General features: G+C 36.4%; 1 protein-coding gene across 1 annotated transcript in view; it reads right to left on the reverse strand.

Moving 5' to 3' along the window:
* TMC1 (transmembrane channel like 1) overlaps window positions 1-23,368 on the reverse strand; it is a 387,946-nt gene that overhangs the window by 59,109 nt on the left and 305,469 nt on the right. Inside the window, exons 9-11 of the mRNA XM_061200342.1 lie at window positions 15,221-15,311; window positions 13,394-13,475; window positions 1,600-1,706 (exon numbers count right to left, since the gene is read on the reverse strand). Coding sequence (XP_061056325.1) covers window positions 1,600-1,706; window positions 13,394-13,475; window positions 15,221-15,311 — 280 coding nt within the window. The remainder of the gene's footprint in view (window positions 1-1,599; window positions 1,707-13,393; window positions 13,476-15,220; window positions 15,312-23,368) is intronic.

Below are 23,368 nucleotides of genomic sequence, written 5' to 3' on the forward strand. Positions count from 1 at the left end.
AACCAATACACTTCCTAGTTCTAGGAATACACCTAATTGAACACATATTAGCTCCCTCCACTACACATTAGGCATCTGCAATTTCCTAAAGTTAGAATGAATTCGCTACAACCTTTCATTTCCTCCACATGGAAGCAGCATGCTGTGGCAGGGAAAGAGTAAATGCAGCTGATAAAACTCCCTGTATACCCTGCATCTGACACTGGGGAGCATCAAAGTAGCTGGTGATGGAGTTTCAGATTTCCTTAGAGAGATGAGCAAAAACAAAGCGGGGGTTAACTTGAAATAGATGAATACATACATTGGGCTGCATTGCCTGAAAGTTTCTGCTTCAGAGATGAACTATACTTATGACCTTAGGAGTCTGAGGACTTCTGATCTATGTCCGCTGTCTTCTACGAGCCAGATAGCCATAGAACCCCCAGAATTAGCTCAAAGATTATAAAACGAGCAAAATAAGGTGCAAAATCTTGTTACAAAAGAAGAATCATGGGTCCTCGTCCCAGATCAGCTTAAAAAAAAAACCTCACCCTGTGGTATTAGCTAAGTCCAATAAGCATTATGTGATTCAGTTTCCATGTTTTTTAAATGGAGAAAGAAAAACTCTTCTATAGTCTACTTTATAAATTTGTTGTGAAGCTCAGTAAGTAAAAGAAGTGTAAGTGCTTTGCACTGTTAAAAGCTGAAACTCATTATGCATGTAAGGCACTAGTAGTATTAGTACTATGCTTGTGGGGAGGCTTGATATAAAAGCTGGCCTTGATTTTAAAAGATGGGGATAAAAAGTCACTCAAAACAATTAGTTTTGGCTGTTGCCAATGCTGTATTAAATACATTGGCTTTGAAATACTGGTACCTGGAAAGATCCTTTGTAGGTTAAATAAAGCCCCCCAACTTCTGTATGATAAGCATCCAAAGAAGTCAGAGTCATTTAACTTCTTATGGGTAAGTCCACAACCTCAGTGTTGCTTCTTGGTCTTAGTTAATTGAATCCCCCCCCCCTCCCCCGACCCCAGCTCAGGGCTTTGTCTTCTTCTGCAATCTGGACCCACTAATGGTTTTACTCTTCTCATTGACCTTGGTCTTAAGAGACCCATGGAATGGGGCGGGGAGGGGGGGTATCTTATTTTATACCTGGAAAAATTTGCTCACTTTGTGTTTCTTCAGATAGAAAAGGCTGGATGCCTTGAGTTGCATTGAGTAATGTCTCTTTCAAAGCAAACTTGGGAAAATAAATGAACTCACATGAACTCACAAGATGTCAAAGTCTTCCTCTTGAGCAATTAATATTTGTGCACAGGGACCACCTTGGGAATCTGATAGAATCTATGAATCTTTCCACAGAGAAATATTCATTTCAACATACACAGTACACACATTTTATATATGATTTCAGGAGGCTCACGTACCCTTTGGAGAAGGATTAGGACCTGCGGCTCATGGGCACCATTTTGAAGATTAACCTTGTTACAAATACTATGACTCTAAGAGCGTAGGTAGCTAGATAGTCATCTTACTCTTAAAGAAAAGTTTTTAGTAGAGTGATTGCAGAAGCAGCTTGTTTCAGCATGTTTTGTAAACTGGAAGTCAGAATCTTACCTCTGGCAACATGATAAGGCTGAATGTCAGGATAAAGAGAACCATATTTACTCCATACATCCATCTCAAGAAGAGGAAGTATGAGGCCACTGATGAGCCAAACTGACCTATTCAAAAGAAAATAAAAGTTTGGAAGAAAGGTCAAAACAAGACAAAAGCCATGTCTTGGTGCTTTCCAAAATAAGTCTTCTCATTGTAACACACGGGTTCTTTTCTTTACAGGCTCTAGCATTTTCTTTTTCTATCCAGAAGGAGAAAATGTTAACACGATGGAAGTAGATGTAGCTGTGTAGAATGACTACAGTGGCATTCTACACAATGACGACATCTTTAGAGTCCATCCAAGAGAAAGCTGCCTTTTGCTTGGCAGCTAGGATTGCTATTTGAAGAGCCCATCTTATTCTTTGAGTTAACACCGTTAAGTGAGCAGAGGTATATAAAGTGGTTATGTTACCGAGTCCAAGCTCCTACCGCTCACTGCAGGACAGGCCAATAAATCGAGAGATGAGGTGCTGGGGCAAGGAATAACGACTTTATTCGGAAAGCCAGCAGACCGAGAAGATGGTGAAGTCATGCCCCAAAGAACCATCTTGCCTGAGTTAGAATTCAGGCTTCTTTTATACGACAAGGGGAGAGAGTAAAGCCAAACATTTCCTGGTTCCGTCCAGCCTCCGAAGAGGATGTGTTCATTTCACCTTTCCTGCAGTCATTCACAGGTGGGCCTGGTCAGGATGTTTCCCATGAGCTAAACAAAGGTATTTTAGCTTAGTGCTCATTACCTGGAAGGCAGGGTTCCCAAAAATGGGCCATTATGTATAATTTAAGCTTATAGGTAACATCCCTTTAGTGATTAATGTAATAGAATACAAAGGTTCTTCCCTATTACAGTTACTACAATGCCTGGCCAGTAGTTAGCATCATTCTAATTATTTTGATAGTTACTGAACTTCTTCCTCCTTTTTCTCAAGCAACAATGTTCCTCTCAAAAAAGTTTACCACATCTCTTATGGACGGCTATCCTATACACCATCCTGTGCTGTCCTCCTGTGTAAATGGCATTTCACAGGTAGTATAGATGCTGAAGTCCACTTACTCTTCACATATTTATCTTCTGTCAGGAATTATCTTAGATGTGAAACACAATATCAGAGACAGGGTTGCTGCCCTAATGCAACTTACATTTTAGTGAGATGTGGGAACAACAAATATGCAATAATTTTAAAAGAAATAAAGAAATATACATTTATCATAATACATATTATATTACATTATATGTATGTTTGATATATGTAATATTATATATCATCTATTACATGTATATATTATGTGTATTACATAGTATATATGTATGTTATGTATGATATATATCATATAGGTATGTATTATATATGTATATGACATATGTATTATATATTATACATAATATATATATTACATATAATCATATTATTATAAAAGTATATATAATAATTTAGCCAGATCAGTCCTAGAGGGAAGAAGGTAAAATTATGAGAGGGGTTGCTTTAGGTAGGCTTGTCAAGGAAGGTATACCAGAGCGGTAACATTTGAGCACAGATCTGAAGTTGAAGGAACAGGCAGCAAAGCCCAGAGCTGGGGAAGAGCAGCTCAAGCAGAGGAAAGCACAGGGGCAAATATCGTGAGGGAAGCAAGAGCTCAGGACAATTGAGGAACAAACCTAAGGGCTGTCCGGTTGGAGCACAATGAACAAAGGAAACTGGTGATGGATACGGATGAAGAAAGAAACCAAACCACAGGTGTGGGGTCTCTTAGGGAAAGGTAAAAAGTGAGAATTTTATGTTAAATGTGATGAAGTCATTGACAGGTGTTAAGCCATGGGGGTGGGGCAGGGGAACTTGACCTTTAAATAGTCACTTCGGGTCTGGGGAATGAATTTGGAGGGCATAGGCAAGAATGTGTTGTCAGCTCGCACTCACCCCAGGGAAAGTGAAATGATCTGTGCAATTTTTATTGACTGAGTCAAAAAACAAAAACATTCTCTTAAATCAGAGAATGGAAGAGGAAGAAAAAACCGGAATTTGAGTCTCAGGTTGAGATCTCATAGATTAACAAAAGCCAAGTTTCTTTGATAATCACTTAAGATTCAACATCAAGTTGCTAGTTTTCCCAGTCTTCCCAGTTTTCATTTTCAGTTGCCCAAGAAGAATCAGTGAACATTCTCAGCTACCCACTGCATCAGGCCCTTTGTCCTGACTCATTTAGCAAAACACCTCCTGAGGACCATTGGTTTTCTTGAGGCCTCTAGCTTTTGAAGCATTACTGATGGAGGAGATTTATTACAGGAGGAGGGAGGTTCACGTGGAGCAAATTTCAGCCTCTGCTTACTAAGATGAGGCCAAGCTCACATGAGAGTCAGACCTCTATTTCCAGAACTTAGCCCACTCTTTAAGTACCACTTACTTATTCTCATAACACTGTGGTAGTTTTTTGTTTTTGTTTTTGTTTTTAAAGAAATAAAACTTTCTTTATTCATAGATGACTTCATTGTCTATGTAGAAAATCCTAAAGAATTTTTAATAAGCTATTGAAACTAACCAGTGAGTTTAGCAAGGTTATGGGATACAATGTTAAATTTTGAAAATAAATAACATTTCTGTACACTAGCGATGAATAATCAAAAATGGAAATTAAAAGACAATACAACTTACAATATCATCAAAAATATGAAATAGGGATAAAGTTGATAAAATATGCACAAAATTTGTACACTGAAAACTGTAAAACATTGTTGAGAGACATTTTAAAAGACCTAAATAAATGGAGAGATATACTGTGTTCACAGAACAAAAGACTCAATATTGTTAAGATGGTAATCCTTTCCAAATTTACCTATAGATTCAAGGCAATTCCAATCAAAATTTCAGAAGGTAGTTTCTATAAAATGATAAACTGATCATAAAATTTGTAAGAAAATGCCAAGAATAGCCAGAAAAACCTTGAAAAACAAGCAAAATTGGAGGATTTATACTACCTGATTTCAAAACTTACCACAAAACTAAAGTAATCAGAGTATGATATTGACATAAAGATAAACATAGATCAATGGAACAGAATAGGAATTCAGAAATGGCCCTACACATATATAATCAGTTGATTTCTTTTTACAAAAGTGCCAAAGCAATTCAATGGTGAAAATAATCTTTTCAACAATGATGCTGGAACAATTAAATACCTGTATGTAAAATAAAATAAAACAAAAATAAATGAAAACTCTCCACTCTTACCTCATACCATTTACAAAAATTAACTCAAAATGGGTCATAGACTTAAGTATTTAAGAGTTAAAACTATAAGACTCTAGGAGAAAACACAGCATAACATCTTGGTCACCTTGGGTTTGGCAAAGGTTTTTTAAAAATAGGACCCAAAAAGTACATGCTATTAAATTTTAAAAATCCTTAAATTGCACCTTATCATAATTAATATCTTTCACTTTTCCAAAGATTCTGATAAATAAAAAGGTAAGTCACAGCATGGGAGAAAAGATGTGTGAACATATATCTGACAAAGTATTTGGGTCTATAATATACAAAAAGCTTTTACAACTCAATAAGAAGACTAACATTCTAATAAACAATGCTCAAAATTTTTGAAAAAACACTTCACCTAAGAAGTTCTATGAATGGAAAATAAGCACCTGAAAAGATGCACAACGTCATTAGTCACCAGGGAAATGAAAATCAACTACACACCTACTAGAACGACTGAAATAAAGACTGATCATACCATATGTTGCTGAGGATGTGAAGCAGCTAGAACTCTGTCTTTCACTATTGATGGAAATGGAAATTAGGACAACCACTTGGGAAAACAGTTTGGCAGTGTCTTAAAATGTTAAACATAACACATACCATAGTAGTAGACCAGCTATTCTACTTCTAGTTATTTACGCAAGAGAAATAAAAGCACGTCTTAACCCAAGACTTGTACACAAATATTCATAGCAGCTTTGTTTGTAATAGCCCAAAGCTAAACTGGAAACAACTCACAAGTCCATAATGGATAAGCAAATTGTGGCATATACATACAATAGAATACTACTAATAAAAACAAACTAATGATATATGCAAAAGCATGGATAAGTCTCAAAATAATTATAAATGAAACAGCCAGGCAAAAAATGCATACTCCATAATAATATTTGTACAAAATTCTAGAAAATGCAATCTACAGTGACAGAAAGCAGATTGCTGGTTGATTGGGGATGGTGGTGGTCATGGAGGGATATGTTACAAAGGGGCACAAGGAAACTTTTGTGAGAGAAGTGTGTGTCCTGTTTCCTGATTGTATGGTTTCATGTGTGTATACATATGCCCCTAGTTATCAAATTGTATACATAAATATGTGCAATTTGTTTTATGTTGATTATACCTCAATGCAACTATAAAAATAAAAAATAAAAACACAAAGAAGATAAAATAGAAGGCTTCTTCTCTCTCATGTTTCAGATTGAGTGTAACTATGACACAGCTGATATGGTAGCTCTATGGTATCTGGGACTCAGCCTCCTACAGTCTTCTTGCTGTGAAATTCTCTACATGCAGCTTTCATCTTGTGGTTTAAAATAGCTGTTCCAGCTCATTCCATTATTTTCCAGTGGGAAAGAGGGAAAAGCAGTGGAAGGCAAATCCTTTCTTTTAAGGGCATAAACTGGACTTTGAATACATCACTTCTGCTAACATCCCATTGAACTGTGTTACATGACCACAACTTACCAAGGGAGGCCAGGAGATATAGTTTTTAAACTGTGCTATCATGTACCTAGCTAAAACTCAGTTACCATTACTAAGAGGTAAGAGTTAGAAATCTCTACCCACCCCCACCAACCCCGTACTGGGGTAGTTTTTACAGAAACCTAAAGGGAATTCAATGTCTAATTGGACATTTTGAAAGAAATCAGTTACTTTTAAGTCTGAGTATTTGGATTCGTTTCACTTTGTAGAGGGGTTCAGAGTTCTACAAGATTTCTAAAAGTCTGTGATATTGAAAAACACGCCCCCCATGTGTTGTAACCAGATGCACTGGTCTGTCTGCAGAAATGCTGAAGCAGATCCTCCCCTCCTAGGACATCTGATCATCCACCTGGCTCCCAGTGATTTCATATCATTTCATGGCCCTTATCTATGTTCTCTGGTATCAACTACCAGAGGGCTGCCTCAGCCAGGTTCACTCGTCATGTTTTATTGAAGGCAGTGGACTTCCAGCTTGTTAGTCATTCCAGTTGTTCATTAACAACATTCATCTTTAGGTATCCAGGGCAAGCTTTTCCCTGGAAACACACGTGAAACCCTCTGGTACAGAGTTCCGAGCACAGGATACTGACCCACTCTTCCCTCCCTCCCTCCCTCCTTCCTTCTTTCCTTCCTTCCTTACTGGCTTTTTACACTTTTGCTCTTCTAATTAGCACCATGGCCCACCCTTTCCCAGTCCCCCATACACAACCCCTGGCAAATGAGGGTAGAGTATAAATATACCTAAAAGCAAAAAAGAGAAGCAAATTAAAATGTTTCAGCTATACGTATACATATATCCCCTCCTTTTTGGATTTCCTTCCCATTTAGGTCACCACAGAGCATTGAGTAGAGTTCCCTGTGCTATACAGTATGTTCTCATTAGTTATCTATTTTATTCATAGTAGTGTATATATGTCAGTCCCAATATCCCAACTCATCCCACCCTCTTTCCCCACCTTGGTGTCCATATGTTTGTTCTCTACGTCTGTGTCCCTATTTCTGCTTTGCAAATAGGTTCATCTGTATCATTTTTCTAGATCCCACATATATGCGGGAATATACAATATTTGTTTTTCTCTTTCTTACCTCACTCTGTAGAAATCCAAAAAGGAGGGGATATATGTATACGTATAGCTGATTCACTTTGCTGTACAGCAGAAACTAACACAACATTGTAAAGCAACTATACTCCAATAAAAAAAAAAATGTTTCAGAAAGTACCCCCTACCCTATGTATAATCCATATTCATTATGGGTGAAAAAGTTTAGACTCCAAAGCTTCCAAACTCCAGTTTTTAGACTTAACAGTGGCTTCACAACAATTTTATTTGGAAGTAGAGAAGTGACAGCTAAGGCTTTTCTTTACAAAATCCTAGGTATAAAGAAAATGAATTGCAAGAAAACAGATTTCATTAAAACCAGAGTGATTGTAGGAAAGACCTAGACACAGGTCAAAGAGACCAAAGTATCCAGAAGACAATGTTCCTTCTGCATGACACCTACCAGTGGCAGAAGGGGAAAGAACAGTAACAAAACAAACAAAGATCAAAGATCATAAAGGAGAGAAAACAAATCAACCAGTTGACATCAAAGCTCCATATGCCCTTTCCCTTTCTCAACACAAAAATGAAAAAGAAGACATTTTCCCTCTTCATGTTCATTTATCCTAGCAGTTCTATCCTCCTAGAGATTGTTGACTGGAACAGGCATTTCCTGAAAAAAGAAACCTTTCTATAGTGTACCTAAAAGAGCATAATTAAAAAGAACAGTCATTTCCATGTGCTTAGTCTCTCAAATAAAACTGATTTATTCTTGTAAAGAACAATAATGAGGAATAATAATAATAGTAGCTAACATATTTTGATGGTCAATTACATATACTAAGAACATTACCAGCATCAACTCATTTTACTACCTCGACAACCTGATAAGGTTAAGAATTATTAGTCCTACCGTGTGGATGGGGAATCAAAAGCTTAAACACAGCAGTTGACTGATCCAAGACTTGATTAATAATAATAATAGCTAAAATTTAATGAATCTTTGTTCCAGATACCTATTTGATCTCTGCATATTAATTAATTCATTTAATCATCATCAAATCCCTGCCAGGGGAATCTATTGTACTCCCATTTTACAGAGACTAAATTTCATAGGTTACACACCTGGTAAATGATGGAGCCAGGATTAAATACGTATTGATAGTTACATAGGTAGTAAATGATGGAGCCAGAGTTCTAAATCAGATAGTTTTGATCTATAGGTGTCTGACTCCATATCTCGATTTCTCTTATCCACAGTGCTATATTGCTCCTCAAGTATAATCATAGTTAAATTCATTTTTTTAAAAAAACTATGCTATATAGAATAAATAGGCAATGAATGTGTGTGTGAAAGAATAGATATAGATAATATCCATCAATCAGCTAAGGCTGGTCAAATTCACAAATTTGGATTGTGCCCATAAATGACCAATTCCTTTTCTCTTTAATCTAACTAATAAATGCTATTTCCTTAGTAAATTATTAATAGATGAAAACAGTCTTCGGTATTTATTAAAGTGAGGCTAAAGCTTATGCAATATTCTTATTACTGAATTTTCTGTGTTTCCTTTAAATTAATGTTAAAGTTTCATCTCTCCCTCTGGTTATTTATTATTAAGGCAGAGTAATTTGTAGTCTGTCGTCATGTATAATTTCCTCTTGAACAGATGGGTAATAAGACAAGCAGATAAATATGAACATTTCTAAATGGGAAAAGACCAGTTAAATCACCTGCTGTAAAGTACAATATAAATACCATCTTGTTAGGCTAGGATTCAAAGTACAGTTTCTTTCAAACTGGTCTAGGGATAGGGAATTATATGTGGCAAATTTAATTTATATTTTCTGGTGCCTTTAGGCCAGCAGGGAAACATGCAGTTTAAACTCTGTGCTTAAGGTTGTCTGTCTAAAGCTACTTCTGGTCTAAAAAAAGAAGAGGTCTATCACACCTTTGATGCTGTAGTTTACTATTAGGAAGAAGCAGAGTTTGATTCTTAGAAAGACTTGTAATCTCCAGCTTGAAAGACATTTAATGATTTAATCCATGGTTTTAACAGTAATGCTGGAGTCACAGTAGGTATATATTATACTTGTACTCCAGGGAGCACAAATGCACAGCTTCTTTAGCAAAATATGCAATACAATGTGGTTAATAAGGTGCATCTCTGCAGGTAACCATGTGGTTTTAGGCAGGGCCCTTTTACAAGGCTGGCATGATAGTAAAACTCCACAGCATCATCATGTGATGTAGAACTTCACAGAATTCCTCCATGACAAGAATTATCAAAGCTATTTTTTATATGAAAAAAAGTTGGGAGTCATCAGGTGAGTACCTGGTCCACACTAGTATAGGGATCCAGGTCCTACTGGAATCAAAATGGAAACAGCATGAGTTTTAGACTTGACTTGAGTTCTTCTTGTGATTCTGCCAAGTACGGGACAGAGCTTTGTGGAAACTTAATGAAGGCTGGTAATTTGGGACTCCTTCAAAACCAAATTTAGAAAATATTTGGTTAGTATTTATTTAGAGATGGAGCAGTGAGTGAGAGCATGGCGGATTAGAAAGACTTTTGGGAGGGGAGCACGAAGAGAGTGCTTCTCTTTGCCACTTACCACAGTCCATAATCATCTTCATTATTTATTTGCTTGTGTTTTATGAATTGTCTCTCCACCCACGCACGCACATATCAACACATTTGAATGTAAGATCGACCCTTGCCTGTCTTTGTCAGTATTGCATCCCCAGTGCCGAGAAACATGCCTAATAAATGGTAGGCACTCAGTAAGTGAGTATTTGCTCAATCAATTAATCAATCACAACAAGCTTATTCCGAAGATTAAATGAGATATTACATTAGATGATTCTGACCTTTAAAAGGAATATAATAACATTTCTGAAACTTTTATAAGATTAAATGGCCATTTCTTTAAGAGAAAAGCATTTATATTAGTTTTATAATATAAAGTATAGATATTATAAATAGGGTACATGCTTAACCTACTTTTTTCTGAAAAAAAATTTGCAGAGAAGGTAAATTATTCAGTCCTCTCTTAGTATAAGTCTATTTTCCATTTAACTGTTTCAATAACTTATAACTCAAGAGTATAAAGCAAAGAACTTCACACGCTTACATGGACATCTCAAACTGATTGTAACTAAATTTTGCGGAAAAGCCAAATGTGGAAATAGAGAGCCCTAAATATAAAAGGATTGCCCAAACTATAGAGCCAGAAAGGGGCAAGAAGACCTCGACCTTTCATAAACTGATTGCATGTCCCATTTCTTTCCACCTTTCATTCAGTTCAGCTTGAAAGACCACCACAGACACACGCTTTCCCTATCTGTGGTAAGGTACTTTCTATGAGATGGTTAGTCCAACCCAAAGACTCTGCTAATCTACTCTTAGATAGGTTTCATACTTTTCAACTAATGCAATATCCAAAAGTATACAGTGCACTTATGATTATCATTAAGAGCTTAATACATTACATATTTTATAGACTATGAAATATATAATTAAATAAATAACTCATTAAAAAATAAATACATGAGAAAGTGGGAAATAGTTCCCCAAATAGGATAACTATCAAGGAAATCTGAAATTACTTATCATGCCATTGTCCTGGTCTAATCTTCTCTAGGACCCGGTGCAAAAGAAAAAGTTTATAAAATCTACTTCAGAGTAAAAATCAGTACACCACACTGAGAAAATGGCAAGCTTTGGGCCCAGACAGACTTCACCTTTTATCTTGGCTCCTCTACTAACTTATTCTGGGACAGTTATTGACCACAACTCTAAAACAGAAAGCTAATATGCACAATGCTGGCATGTTAAAGATTAAATGAAATAATGTTTGTAGGGTTTCTGAGTGGCACTCAATAAACGGTTGTTATGGTGATTGTTGATAGAATGGAAAATAAGTGTCAATTCTCCACAGTGAGGCAAAAAGCAATGCGAAAAGTGAAAAAAATCAGGACAACCTAATCAAAAAATAAATGTGGAAAATAATCCACATTTGCTTGAACTGTCCAGGTTGATTGCTCCAAATTTCTTAGGGAAGAGGGGAGGAGGGAAGATAACTGAAAGTATTATTGAGTAGCTCTCAATATGTTTCTCCCACTGTGACACACATGATAAATTATGGTCATATGTGTAACTCATTCCTATGTGCAATTTCTGGCAATAAAAATAATTCCATTTGTTTCTATCCCACTCAAGATAGGCTATTGCACAAGTGAGCATGACATTGCTATTGAGATAGACTGGAACCTGCTCTAGTGTACTTTAAAAATAAATGATTTGCAAATTGTATATATTTTAGCTATCATTAATTACAAATTTCTTGGGATACATCTCATAACTGATCAAGATTCATCCTTATCATTTCATAAATGAGTAGACTGAGGCTCAGAGGGATTAAATGGCTGGCTCAGAGTCAAACAGCAAATCTGTAGCAAAGCAAGAAAAAAATCCAGAGTTCTTTCAACACACATTGTATCAGGATCTTAATGCTCTAAAGGGCCTTCTGTTTCACAATGCCTCTCAAGGTACCATATTTTAGCTGCACAGTTAAAACTTAAGAATTTCATGATGACTGTTCTTTTTTTGATGTGTCTAAATTTCTTTTTTCCATTTCCTAGAATGGTAGACGTTTGGAAAATGTCTTCTGTTTAATTTTATTCAACACCTATTCATTAGGGCCAAGCAAGTTCTAGGTCTAGGGATCCGGGAAAGAGCAAAACAAAATCTCTGCCTTCATGTCTATTGGAAGAAATGAACACAAAATGAAATGAAATTACTGTATTTTTAATTTATTTTATTTATTATTTATTTAATAATTTATTTTTAAATTTTATTTAATTGAGATATAGTAATATAGTATTTTAGATAGTGATAAGTGTTGAGGAGGAAAATAAGGCAAGAAAGGGATGGCACAGGAATATGTGTGAGGAAGTTCAATTAATGAGCTGATGTATTTTAATTCATTGCCATTTGATAATGAGAGACAGAGGACTGAGGGATAGTCACTCCTAAAACGTGCCCAATCTTGTCAGTGAAATATCCATCAACTGTGTTATCTCCCTATGGAGCCTCCATTTTAATTAGGCAACGCAACATTTAGCCAGCAGGAAAATCTGCCCTGCTATCTGGAGGTGCATGGAGGAAAATCAGATCCTAGTCAAAACTATTACAAACCAGAATATGGCAAGATTATGCTCAAAATTATTTTAAATGTTATCCCCTTTTCCTTATACTCTTTATTATTTTAGAAATGACATACTATCATTATTTACAATATTTTAAAATTTTTATTTGCCTTATTCTAAGCCTAGAGCACTATACTAAATAGGTTTTTGATTGAGTATATTCTCCTGCCTTCTCTGTACACTATGAATATTGTACAAAATGAAGGCACAATATGATATTCATATAGCGAGTTCCTGGATGATTATTGCTTATTCTACTTCAGAGGTTTGGAAATGATACTTTAAGATTTCTTCACTGTTTCTAGACATTGTTCATTTCGATTACTGTCTAACACCCAAGTGAATATATATTTTCTTTTTTTTGATATTTGTATATGAGTTTTTTAATTGAAATATAGTTAATTTATAATATTTAAAGTGAGTTTCTATTTTCAATGTCATGTTCATTGCCAAAATAAAATCTCTGCCTTCCCAATGATGATTCAGTGTCATTGTGCACTATACTGACTTCCATGTGTAGAAGAAAAAACAAGGTCAAAATGAAAATATTTTGGTCTAATGCAGGAAGGGAGAATGGGGTCTCCAGTGCTGTGACTGGTAAGTGCTAGCAAATCTTCACAGTGAGCAAAGAGGACATGAAAATGTCTTTGTTTGTTTTCTTGTTTTTAATCTTTCCAATAATTCAGAAACTGAGAAAGGCATCTGATTAGCTTATGAGACATTTATCTAGGACACCATTCCCCATCTAATGAGATCGAATGAGCACTTACTTTCAATTGCCTTGATTTTATTTTCCCAGGGGACACAAGCAGCTTTGAAGTTCTCAAAATCACGAAGAAATTTTGCCCATTTCTGAAAAGAAAGCCAAGTACAACAGTAAAACCCAACTGCTTGTTTGTTAAGATGTTTATCTCCCACACTCATCCCAAAATATCTCATGACAATGAGCTTGGAAAGATCTCTCTGGCATCACATATTGCTTTTTGTAAAAAGGGAAGATGCTAGTTTCACTTGCCTCCCTGTTCCCCACCTACCGCTGGACCAATTTAATTAAAAAATGTTTACTGACTCTCTGTTTTACAGAAAATATGCTGACCACTGAGAAATATCTGTTTATTCTACCACACAATAAGAGAGCAGGGACTGAGTTAGCACCTAATAAGGTGATCAGCAAATGGTGTGTGTTTAATTAAATAGTCATTGCATGAAGAAATTAAAGAAATATAAATAAGACATAGTTCCTGCCTTGAAGGGCTTCTGGATCAAGTACACTGTATATAAACAGGTAATTTCTATACAGGATGGTAAGTGCTATGACTTTTCATTCTGGTAGAGGTAGAACAGTCAGCTAAATGGAAAGGCATGGTGTTATAGGAAAAGGAAGAAGAAAAAGAATCATAAATTAGTTTTTATAAAAGATCTTCCTTCCATTTTACCCAACAATGTTGGGTTACCCATGATCAAGAGGACCACTAAGAAGAAGAATGAGAATGGGGCAGATAACTTTGCACATGTACAGATTATGCTGGGATAATGGGTGAGCTAGACAGACATGGGGAGCCTAAGTAAGATTTGAGACAAGTCTGGAGTTTGAAAGATTACCTAGACCAGAAACAACCCAAATATTCATCTATAACAGAATGGATAAATAAATTACAGCATCTTCATACAATGGGATACAACACATAAATAAAAATGAACTATAACTCCCATGACATGAACATATCTCATGAAAATAACAATGCATCAAACAAGCCAGAAACAAAAGCATAAATGCTATATGATTCCATTTACTTAAACTGTAAAAACAGACAAAACTAATCTATGATATATATGATGTATAAATATATATATTACAGATCTATCTATATATTTCATATTTAAGATATATGAACTTTAGTCACAAAACTCCCATCTTTATGGGAATATATTTAGCCTCAGGTGGTAGAACATTTGTAAAGAGGAGATAGTAATACCTACATACCTACTTTGCTGTGAGAATTAAATATGGAAAGATGTTTATATAAAGATTCAATTTTTATAGAAGGATTTAATTCAGTGCTTGGCACATAGTAAGTGCTAAATAAATGTTAGTTTCTTTTCTATCTTTTCCAAAGATCTATATTTATATTGGCATATCATTTGTTTTTTCTTATTTTCTATCCAATCTTCAGTTGATGTTCACGGTAGAGAAGAGCTATATGGCCGTGTAACTTGTAGACATTTTGAGAAAGAAACCTTGACCCAGAACCCCTTAACTCCCAGGGAATGAAAATGAAAGGGGCTCAACCTTTTACATTTGGAAGTGATAAAAGCACACAAGTCAGTCTTTTGCCATAAATCAATGTTTATCAACTTATTTTCATTTTAACTCCTTTGAAGAGCCTTTTAGGACAATTTTTTTTCTGAATCATCCTTTTCTCCTAATTTCAGTAACGCAGAATACTCTTTATCTACTGTATATGTACCTATGTATAGACATAACGTATAACATTTTTTTCACTCAGAACAGAACCAATTTTACCACCCCTCGGGGGCAACACGGCTTCCACTGAGCATAAATGGCATCAACCAAACTGAGCTAAGAAAATACTTACCTTGGCCATCATCATCTTAAATGCAAACCACCGTTTTCCTTTTCCTTTCCCAAGAGCCCCTTCATTTTCATTCACAAATTTTTTTGCTTCCCTGAGGAAATAAAACAAAATAAGGGGTGGGTGGCGGTGGGTTGAGATTAATACAGTATAAAGGTAGTGGATATTTAATTTTATTAGGTCTACTGTCTTATTTCTTCTAGACCCTTTCAAACCCTTAACAAGTGAATGTAAGCGGAATTTCATAACCTTGGGACTTGTAATGGATGTTTAAGTTTTTTAATTCTGGTCAGAAAGAATGAGATATTTCAGTCTCACTTATTAATCAGCTGGAGTCATCAAAAAGCAAGGAATTTATGCTAAGTGTCAAAATAGAGAACCCTAGTTCTTCTCATTTCTACCACATATAAAATTGAATCTGAAGTTTACTTCAGATTCTGGCGGTCAGAATGTTTATTTTAAAATACTTTCTTTCCTTCTTTTTTAAGGATTGCTTTTTAAAAAAAATAGGGCAGGGAGTTTAGGACAAACTGACATAGAACACACTTATTGATCTGGTATTTAATCTCATAAAAGCAATTATGACTTAAAACAGAAAAATCATACTCTGTAAAGCAAATGGGGTTGAGGGAAGAGAGAAAAGGAAAGGAATACTTTTTGGCCTCACATTCCGAAAGGGCTTCAAATTTAAACTTTAACGTTATTCCCAAATATTTGTACGTTTAAAGTAGTCACATTAGTGTCTTTGTGTATGTGGTAAAAAGCATTAATTCATCAAAACGGATAAAGTGAACATGTTAAATATACTACAACTTTTGTAACCTTTTTAGTCATTTTCGCTATTGTTGTTTGTTTGAGATATGAAAAGAATATTTAAAATAGAGGCAGTCCAGGCTTGCCTTGACCTCTCTGGGGCCGTAAAAGGCATAACCCAAGAGAACCAAGGGATAATCCAAACCTGGACATTGGTTCTACAGGTACAACGCTGTCGTCAGTTGGGAGGCCCCTGGAATATGTGGTTTTACAGACAAGTCCCTTCAACACATGACTATAAATAAACAACACACAAAGTACTCTTTAAAAAGTGAAAAATGAAACTTCATCCTTAAGTTGGTGAAGGATTTTCTGTGTTCCTTAGTATCAGTGCTAAACTCATGATTTTACAATACCCAGTGATGAAAACAGCACGTCTGCTAACTTAGCTGATAACTAGAAAATTGTGCCCCATTACTCACCTGTGCATGTGCACCCACCCATGACCTGCCATAAAAACACAAGCACAACAGAGAAGATTCTCTTCAGTCATCAAACAGACTTCCCACGTCATTTCCTTAATGGCAGGGACAATATCTTGTCCTTTTGTATCTCTCACAGCACTGTTCACTACTTTGACCATAGGAGGTGTTTAGTAAACTGAAACCTTCTTGAAATAGACCTAAATGGCATAATTTGGATAGATAGAGACAAGGGAGTATCTAATAATTGTATTTTCCACATCAATTAATGCTTAAAGGAAAAATCATTCCTAGACTTTGGGATTGCACCTTTCTCTTTAGTCTTCTCAGAAACTTAGTAGGACAGTTTTCTAGAAATGAAGATTTATTAGGCTGGCCTTGTCAAACATCCTGACATTTGACATGACTTCTGGGCAGTGAAGATTAATTGAAAAACAGTTTCTAGAACATTCTACACATTTTAAAATGTACAATAGGACTTCCCTGGTGGCACAGTGGTTAAGAATCCTCCTGCCAAAGCAGGGGACACAGGTTCGAGCCCTGGCCCAGGAAGATCCCACATACCGCAGAGCAACTAAGCCCGTGCGCCACAACTACTGAGCCTGCGCTCTAGAGCCCGTGTGCCTAGAGCCCGTGCTCCACAACAAGAGAAGCCACCACAATGAGAAGCCCGCGCACCACAACGAAGAGCCAACGCAGCCAAAAATAAATAAATTAATTAATTTATTAAAAAAAAAAAAATGTACAATAAAGCCCCATCAACAAGTATAAACTGAGCTCTCATGGCTGGGTTTTTAGATCCATGCAATCAAAAAACCGTATCACAGTTAAGCTTTAACTATGTGTTATAGAGATAAGACAGGAGTGAGTGTGGTACTTAGCAGACACTTTATAAAATGTTGAACTGATCTAAGCTGAAAATCAAGTAACCTGAGTTCTAACCCAGCCTCTGTGATTTGTCTCTATAACTTTGCCCATGTTTTTGTCACTCTCTGTACTCACGTTGAGGAGCATCCCACTCCTCAGAGGAAAGCCTACTTGCTCAAGACTCGCACACACCTGAGCAAGCTCTGGCACAGTTTCCTTCAGTTACTGTGTAGCTTTTAACAGGTCAGGATTCTCAAACAAACAAAAATTGGGCAATTGCTTCCCTGCTTGCTGGGGTGGTGGCGAGAATAAGAGGAGACTATAGATGTGAATGTGTTGAAGGAATTATTACACTGTCAATTCCACTGTAACACTTGTTTTGAAACCAAGAATCTGTTCTAACATGATTCTTATATTACGGAACAATTTGAACATAACACAGATTTTGTGTTTGCTTACATGTGATTTTATCTACAAGAAACACTGGGTGAATACAAGAAAAAAATACATCCATCTAAACCTAGCAGTATATATACAAAATGCACACACCTCATCAACCAGCTACTTCATGGCACCCCATGTATTAGAAAAGTCACATCCATTCAGAGCTGGTGTTACAATGACCTTCCTTCCATGCTTCACAAACTGCAATCTTGTCATTTCCACAAGCAAACTTCAGGTCTTTTTTAAGGTAAACTGCCATACTTATTGCAGTGTTTATGTATTTCTCAGCCATTAAACATGTGTAAAATGTTGCTGCTGTTTCCTTAAATTTCTATCTTTTTTAATGTGTCACTGATGATGTTTCTGAATATTGTGCCCCATCCCCATTTTTCCTGTAAGCCCTGTAGTTTTCATTACCCAATTTTTCATAGTGTAGAAATTTTTAGGAACCTATACATCATGTTATAGCAATTATTTGGCATCAAGAATTTTGAAATTCATAAAACCAAGTATATACAGGAATTATCACATCATTCTCTATTATAATAAACATATATAAATGGAGGACCAAAAATTCTTCTTAGTAGTAAAATCAAAATTTGTTTTTCAAATGTGATAAGGTGACTATTTTATGGGGATATCCACTGCTCCTGATGTTTAACAGATAATTAAAGAACATCAGTTTGGCCTATTAGAATTAGAACACTTTCTAGCTGAGTGGTCAATTAGAAATCATGACTGCTCTAAGCAGACAGGAGTGTAAAGAAATAGCTATTCTACTCCATATTTCTGAAAAGATTTTAAATTTTGTGGGCTGATAATTATGTTACAGGAACATTAAACTAGCAAGATTTAAGAGAGAGAGGGAAGTCAGGGTTATAACCAAATTTAAGTCACCACAAAATTAAGTATAAATTCATTTAACAAATACAGAAACTTATTTTCATGGCATTCATAAGGTTTCTTATCAGTTATTATAGATATATTTTCCTTTGGACAATCTAAGCAAGTTGTTATTTTTTGTCTCTTAAATTGCCAATTTATCCCTGATACTAAGCATAGTTTCATACTTCTCTTCCAATTACTACCCTACCCCACCCTCAACATACATATCTTGACGGTTTTCAAATGAAAGTCTGGACTTCACTCTACTCCACATAATCACAAGTGCCCTAATGCCCTAACCCCTCCTCCATTCTTCAAGAGATCCTCCCCAAGTTTCATACTTAAGGGCTCCCTGACTAGCCATTCTAGCACCTCCTGCTCCCCACTTCCCACCCTGGCCAAAATAACTACTAGACTCAACTCATCAGAAGTCTGGGGGATGACTTTAAAACAAAGCCAGGGGTACGGGGTGGGCAGAGAATTGTTAAGCAAGAACAGATTCTTGATCCCCCTAATCTGATGCTCTTGGGATGTAAGAAAGCACTCTTGCACCTTTCCGGCCTAGAAGAGGGGATATTGGGGTGGAAGAGCTCAGTGAAAGAACACACCTTAACACTATTTTCAGGGCTGACCTTTACAATGAGATGGCATGATTTCAGGATGGAAGAAAACTAGTATCACCCAATCCCATTCTCCCTGATAACAGATTTCTTAACCAGAAGACAACATCTTTCACTGTGCTGTTAGAAACAAGATACAAAAAGAAACTAGCCAATATGGAGATAAACACTGACTGATACTTATCACACTAAAGTACCCATGACAGATGTCAGAATGCAAAAAAACAAAGAGCAGAGTCTTTGAAAACTAAAAAGCAAAAAATTTTATTTATATTTTTCCTGTAGTGAATCCATTTTCCTACCCATTTGTATTGATCTGGATAATTTAAAGGGATTTATCTATATGGCTAAAATGAAATAGGCTCTTGTGGATAAACTTTGAATATCTATTGGCCTCAAACCATCCAAATATCTGACTGAAAAATGTGTGTCGTCCCCTTGAATTGCATTCAACAAAAGCTGCCTGCCAAGACTGTAATCCAGTCTCCAGGTCTCAGAGCTCAAAGCCCTGGTACAATATGCACAGCTCTCTGAGCTGTAACCCCAGACCCAGGGATAAATAATTGAGCAAGGTCTATTTAATGACAATAATACCTGGTCTCATAATTTATTTATCAACCCCTTGTGTTGGTAATTAGAATAATAAGGTTTCATGGGCTTTCAAGAATGCTTTCACAGTTAGTTGAAGGAGCATGCTTTGCCCTAACTTACAAAATAGATAATTTACCCAGAACACATGATACAACCCTGATGACACAAGGGATTTAGGACATGCTATGCTGCCTTTGACACATTCTCATCCCAGGAAACATGTTCTCGTTTGGGTTAGGTTAAGTTGACTTTTCTTTCCTCTTGTTCTCAGTTTGATAGTATCATTGAGCAACCAACTTATTGCTCAAGTAAACGAAAGACTTTTCAAAACTGGTCTTTAAGGCAACTGTAATCAAAACTTGTGCTCATGAACATTACTGCCCAGTAAAGGGATCAGAAGAATGAAAGGTCCTTTCCTAATAAACAATGCCATTTTAAAAAAAAGTTGACCAATTTAAATTGACTAAAAGTCAGAACTCTGACTTCTCCTAAAATATTACTGAGTAATTGAAAGAAAGTTAAGGAGGTAAGAAGACAGTCTCATATACAGAGATTGAAAATAAGGATTATAGGCCTTCCTAGATAATATAACTCCATAATTAGACTGGCAGAATTATTTTAAGTCATCCTAATATTGGAACTGAGGATTCAAAACATGTGCTTTTATAACGGGGATGCTGGTGGCAGCAGTTATAATGGTTAAGATGCTCAGTTGTTTCATCTATAAAACAGAGACAGTAATAGCTATTCCATAGGGTTGTTGTATGCATTATAGGAAATAATGTATGTGATGTGTTTAGTAACAATGTATGTAATGCATCCATGGCAAACAGGAAGAGCACTATAAATAGTAACTATTATTAATAGCAATAGTACTAACAGGGCTGACTTCAATTTTTACGCTGACTCTCCAAATTAAAAAGTTGAGAAAGAACTAGATACTTCCAGGCAAAACCCTGCAGAAAGCCAGTCCATTTCCCCTTAGATTGTGACCCTAGTGAGATGTGAGAATACTGGGAATCGGTCTTGCTACCAAAAGAGCAGGAGAGAATTCAGCCTTACATTTGAGACCTGATGAGAGTGCCCGAGTGTCCGGCTGCAGAAGCCCCAGCTATGATGCTGCCGGGGAGGAGGTATTGGTGGTGCCAGCCCAAGTCCTGCTCCAGCCATGCTGTGCTGTTGCAGAGAGCTCAGGATGCTTGGACAGCTGGGGAGTCTGTGGTAAGAGACAAAAAGAGAGCTCTCTCCCTTGACTAGGACCACATTCTATTCAGTTCTGCAATCTGTATCTTACAATTGAGACACAGATTTGAGTCCTGGCTCTGTCACATACTAGCTGTGTGCTCTTGGGGAGATGTTGTTGATCCCAAGCTTTCTCGCCTATCAAATGTGACCAGCAACAGTAACAGCAATGACAGCTAACATACTGAATGTTTGCCATAAGCCAGGCACTATTTATGTCCATCATCTCCTTTAATCCCCACCAAATCCTGCAAGGTGGGAACTATTATTATCCCCATTTCAGAGATGAGGAAACTGAGGATTAGATCAGTAAAAGAAGTGTCCAAATTTACCCAAAGAGTAAGTGGCATAGCTCAGCTAGGAATTGAGCTCGTATGTCCAGTTTTCCCAGAATAGCATCATTATTTACCTCATGGGATTGGTATAAGGACATGTAAAAGTTGAGACAACATAAACAAAGCAGTTCTTGGTATACCAGGGGTAAATGGTACTTTTGATTATTATTCAAAGACATTTATTATTTTTCTGGGCAATGTATATGATACATTGAGTAAAACTTCAGAATAAAGAACGATTTGTACACTATCTTTACAACTATGTAAAAATCGTGTGTGTCAATGGCCAAAGACTGGGCAATTATGCAAATAATTAGTTCCTCTATTTTCTAAACTTATAATACTATCATACAGTTTTGTTTACAGTAATAAAATATAGATTTTTATTTGTTTCAAGGCACTGTGCCATATGAAGAAAAAAAAAAGAATGTGGTTCTGTGGTTTTGTGTAAGGCATTTCTAATTCCATCAAAAAGCTAAGACATAGATAAATATTTAGGGCATCATCTAATTACTACCAAATGAATAAACAGTAAAATTAAGTGCTGAAAGATTCAGATGGGAGAGTGGGGTGGTTAGAAAGAACCTTGAACAAAAGGAGGATTCAGCTACATGGTCAACATTGCGGCAAGGACATGACAGCGCAGGGAAATGGTGTGAGCAATGGTGAAGAGATGGAAATGCACCTGGGGTCTTCAGGTGGGTGATGAAGAAAACAGTCTAAGTGCTTTAGAGGAGGAGTTGGCATGCCCTGATGCCAAGTTAAGCAGTACAGAATTCACTCTGATCTCTATAAGGATCCATGAGCATTTTGTTAGCAGGAAACTGATAAGTGCAGTGCAGTGTGCTACATGGAAAATGTTGCAACAATGATGTGCAAGATGAATTAGAGTAAAACAAAATGAGAGGCTGGATGTAGCTTGATTTCTAATGCCTTTATACAAGCTGTTTCCTCTTTCTGGAATGCCCTTCCCGTCTTCTCCACCTGTTCTCTTCCTTTCCATTTTCAGTTCAACAGCCAGGCCAACACTACAGCTCCTCCATAAGGGCTTTCCTGATTTTCCTTTCTAACACTCACCTCCAGCCCCAGGTCAGGGTGATTTAACCTCTGACCTTCATGTAGTAATTACCTCATGTATTGTAGTTAACCCATGGTCCATTTGCACCACTGCACTGGGATTTACTGAAAGCAAGGTCCATGTCTTTTGTTCTAATTTCCCAATGTTTAATATAGCACCTGGCACAGAAGTGAGTTTCAACAAATGCTATTGTAATGAATGAACACCTACAAGAAGACTAGATGATAGTCTGGTTGTGGTTCCTAAACTACCTACACCTCAGAATCACCTGTGGGATCTTTTAAAAATTTCAAAGGCCAGGTGTCCCCATTCCCAGACCACTTAAGTCACAATCTCTAGGGGTGGGACATAGGCATCAGTACTTTTTAACATCCTAAATGGTTCCAACGTGCAACTAGTTGAGGACCAAATTCGGAACTAAACCAAATATTATTTGTTGAGAGCAGTAAATTTAAGAGATTTTTACGTGGCCAAGCAAGTTGTTGGAGGTTTGGGCTAAAAAGCTACTATATCAAATATGATTAAATATGATTATTTTGGTGTCCCCTTGCATTGGTAATATTCTACATATTTTGAAGCTTGATAAATTTATTTTGGTGAATAACTTTATTTTTCAAGTCCCTAGCTCACTCTTTATCTTATATCCCTAAAGAGTAACTGACTAAAAACATCTGAAACAATCTGAAAACAAGCAACAAAGAACAAACAAAAATGTTGGCTGTATATTCACATAACCTCTTACCCTATATATGTGGCTTATTTTGGTGTGCTTCCTTTTATAGCACCACTTCACAGATTTCACAATGGAGAGAGAGACAGAGAGAGATCACCAAGACTTCTAAACATTTCATCAG

Source organism: Eubalaena glacialis, chromosome 9, assembly GCF_028564815.1.
Source record: "Eubalaena glacialis isolate mEubGla1 chromosome 9, mEubGla1.1.hap2.+ XY, whole genome shotgun sequence".
Lineage (NCBI taxonomy): Eukaryota > Metazoa > Chordata > Mammalia > Artiodactyla > Balaenidae > Eubalaena > Eubalaena glacialis.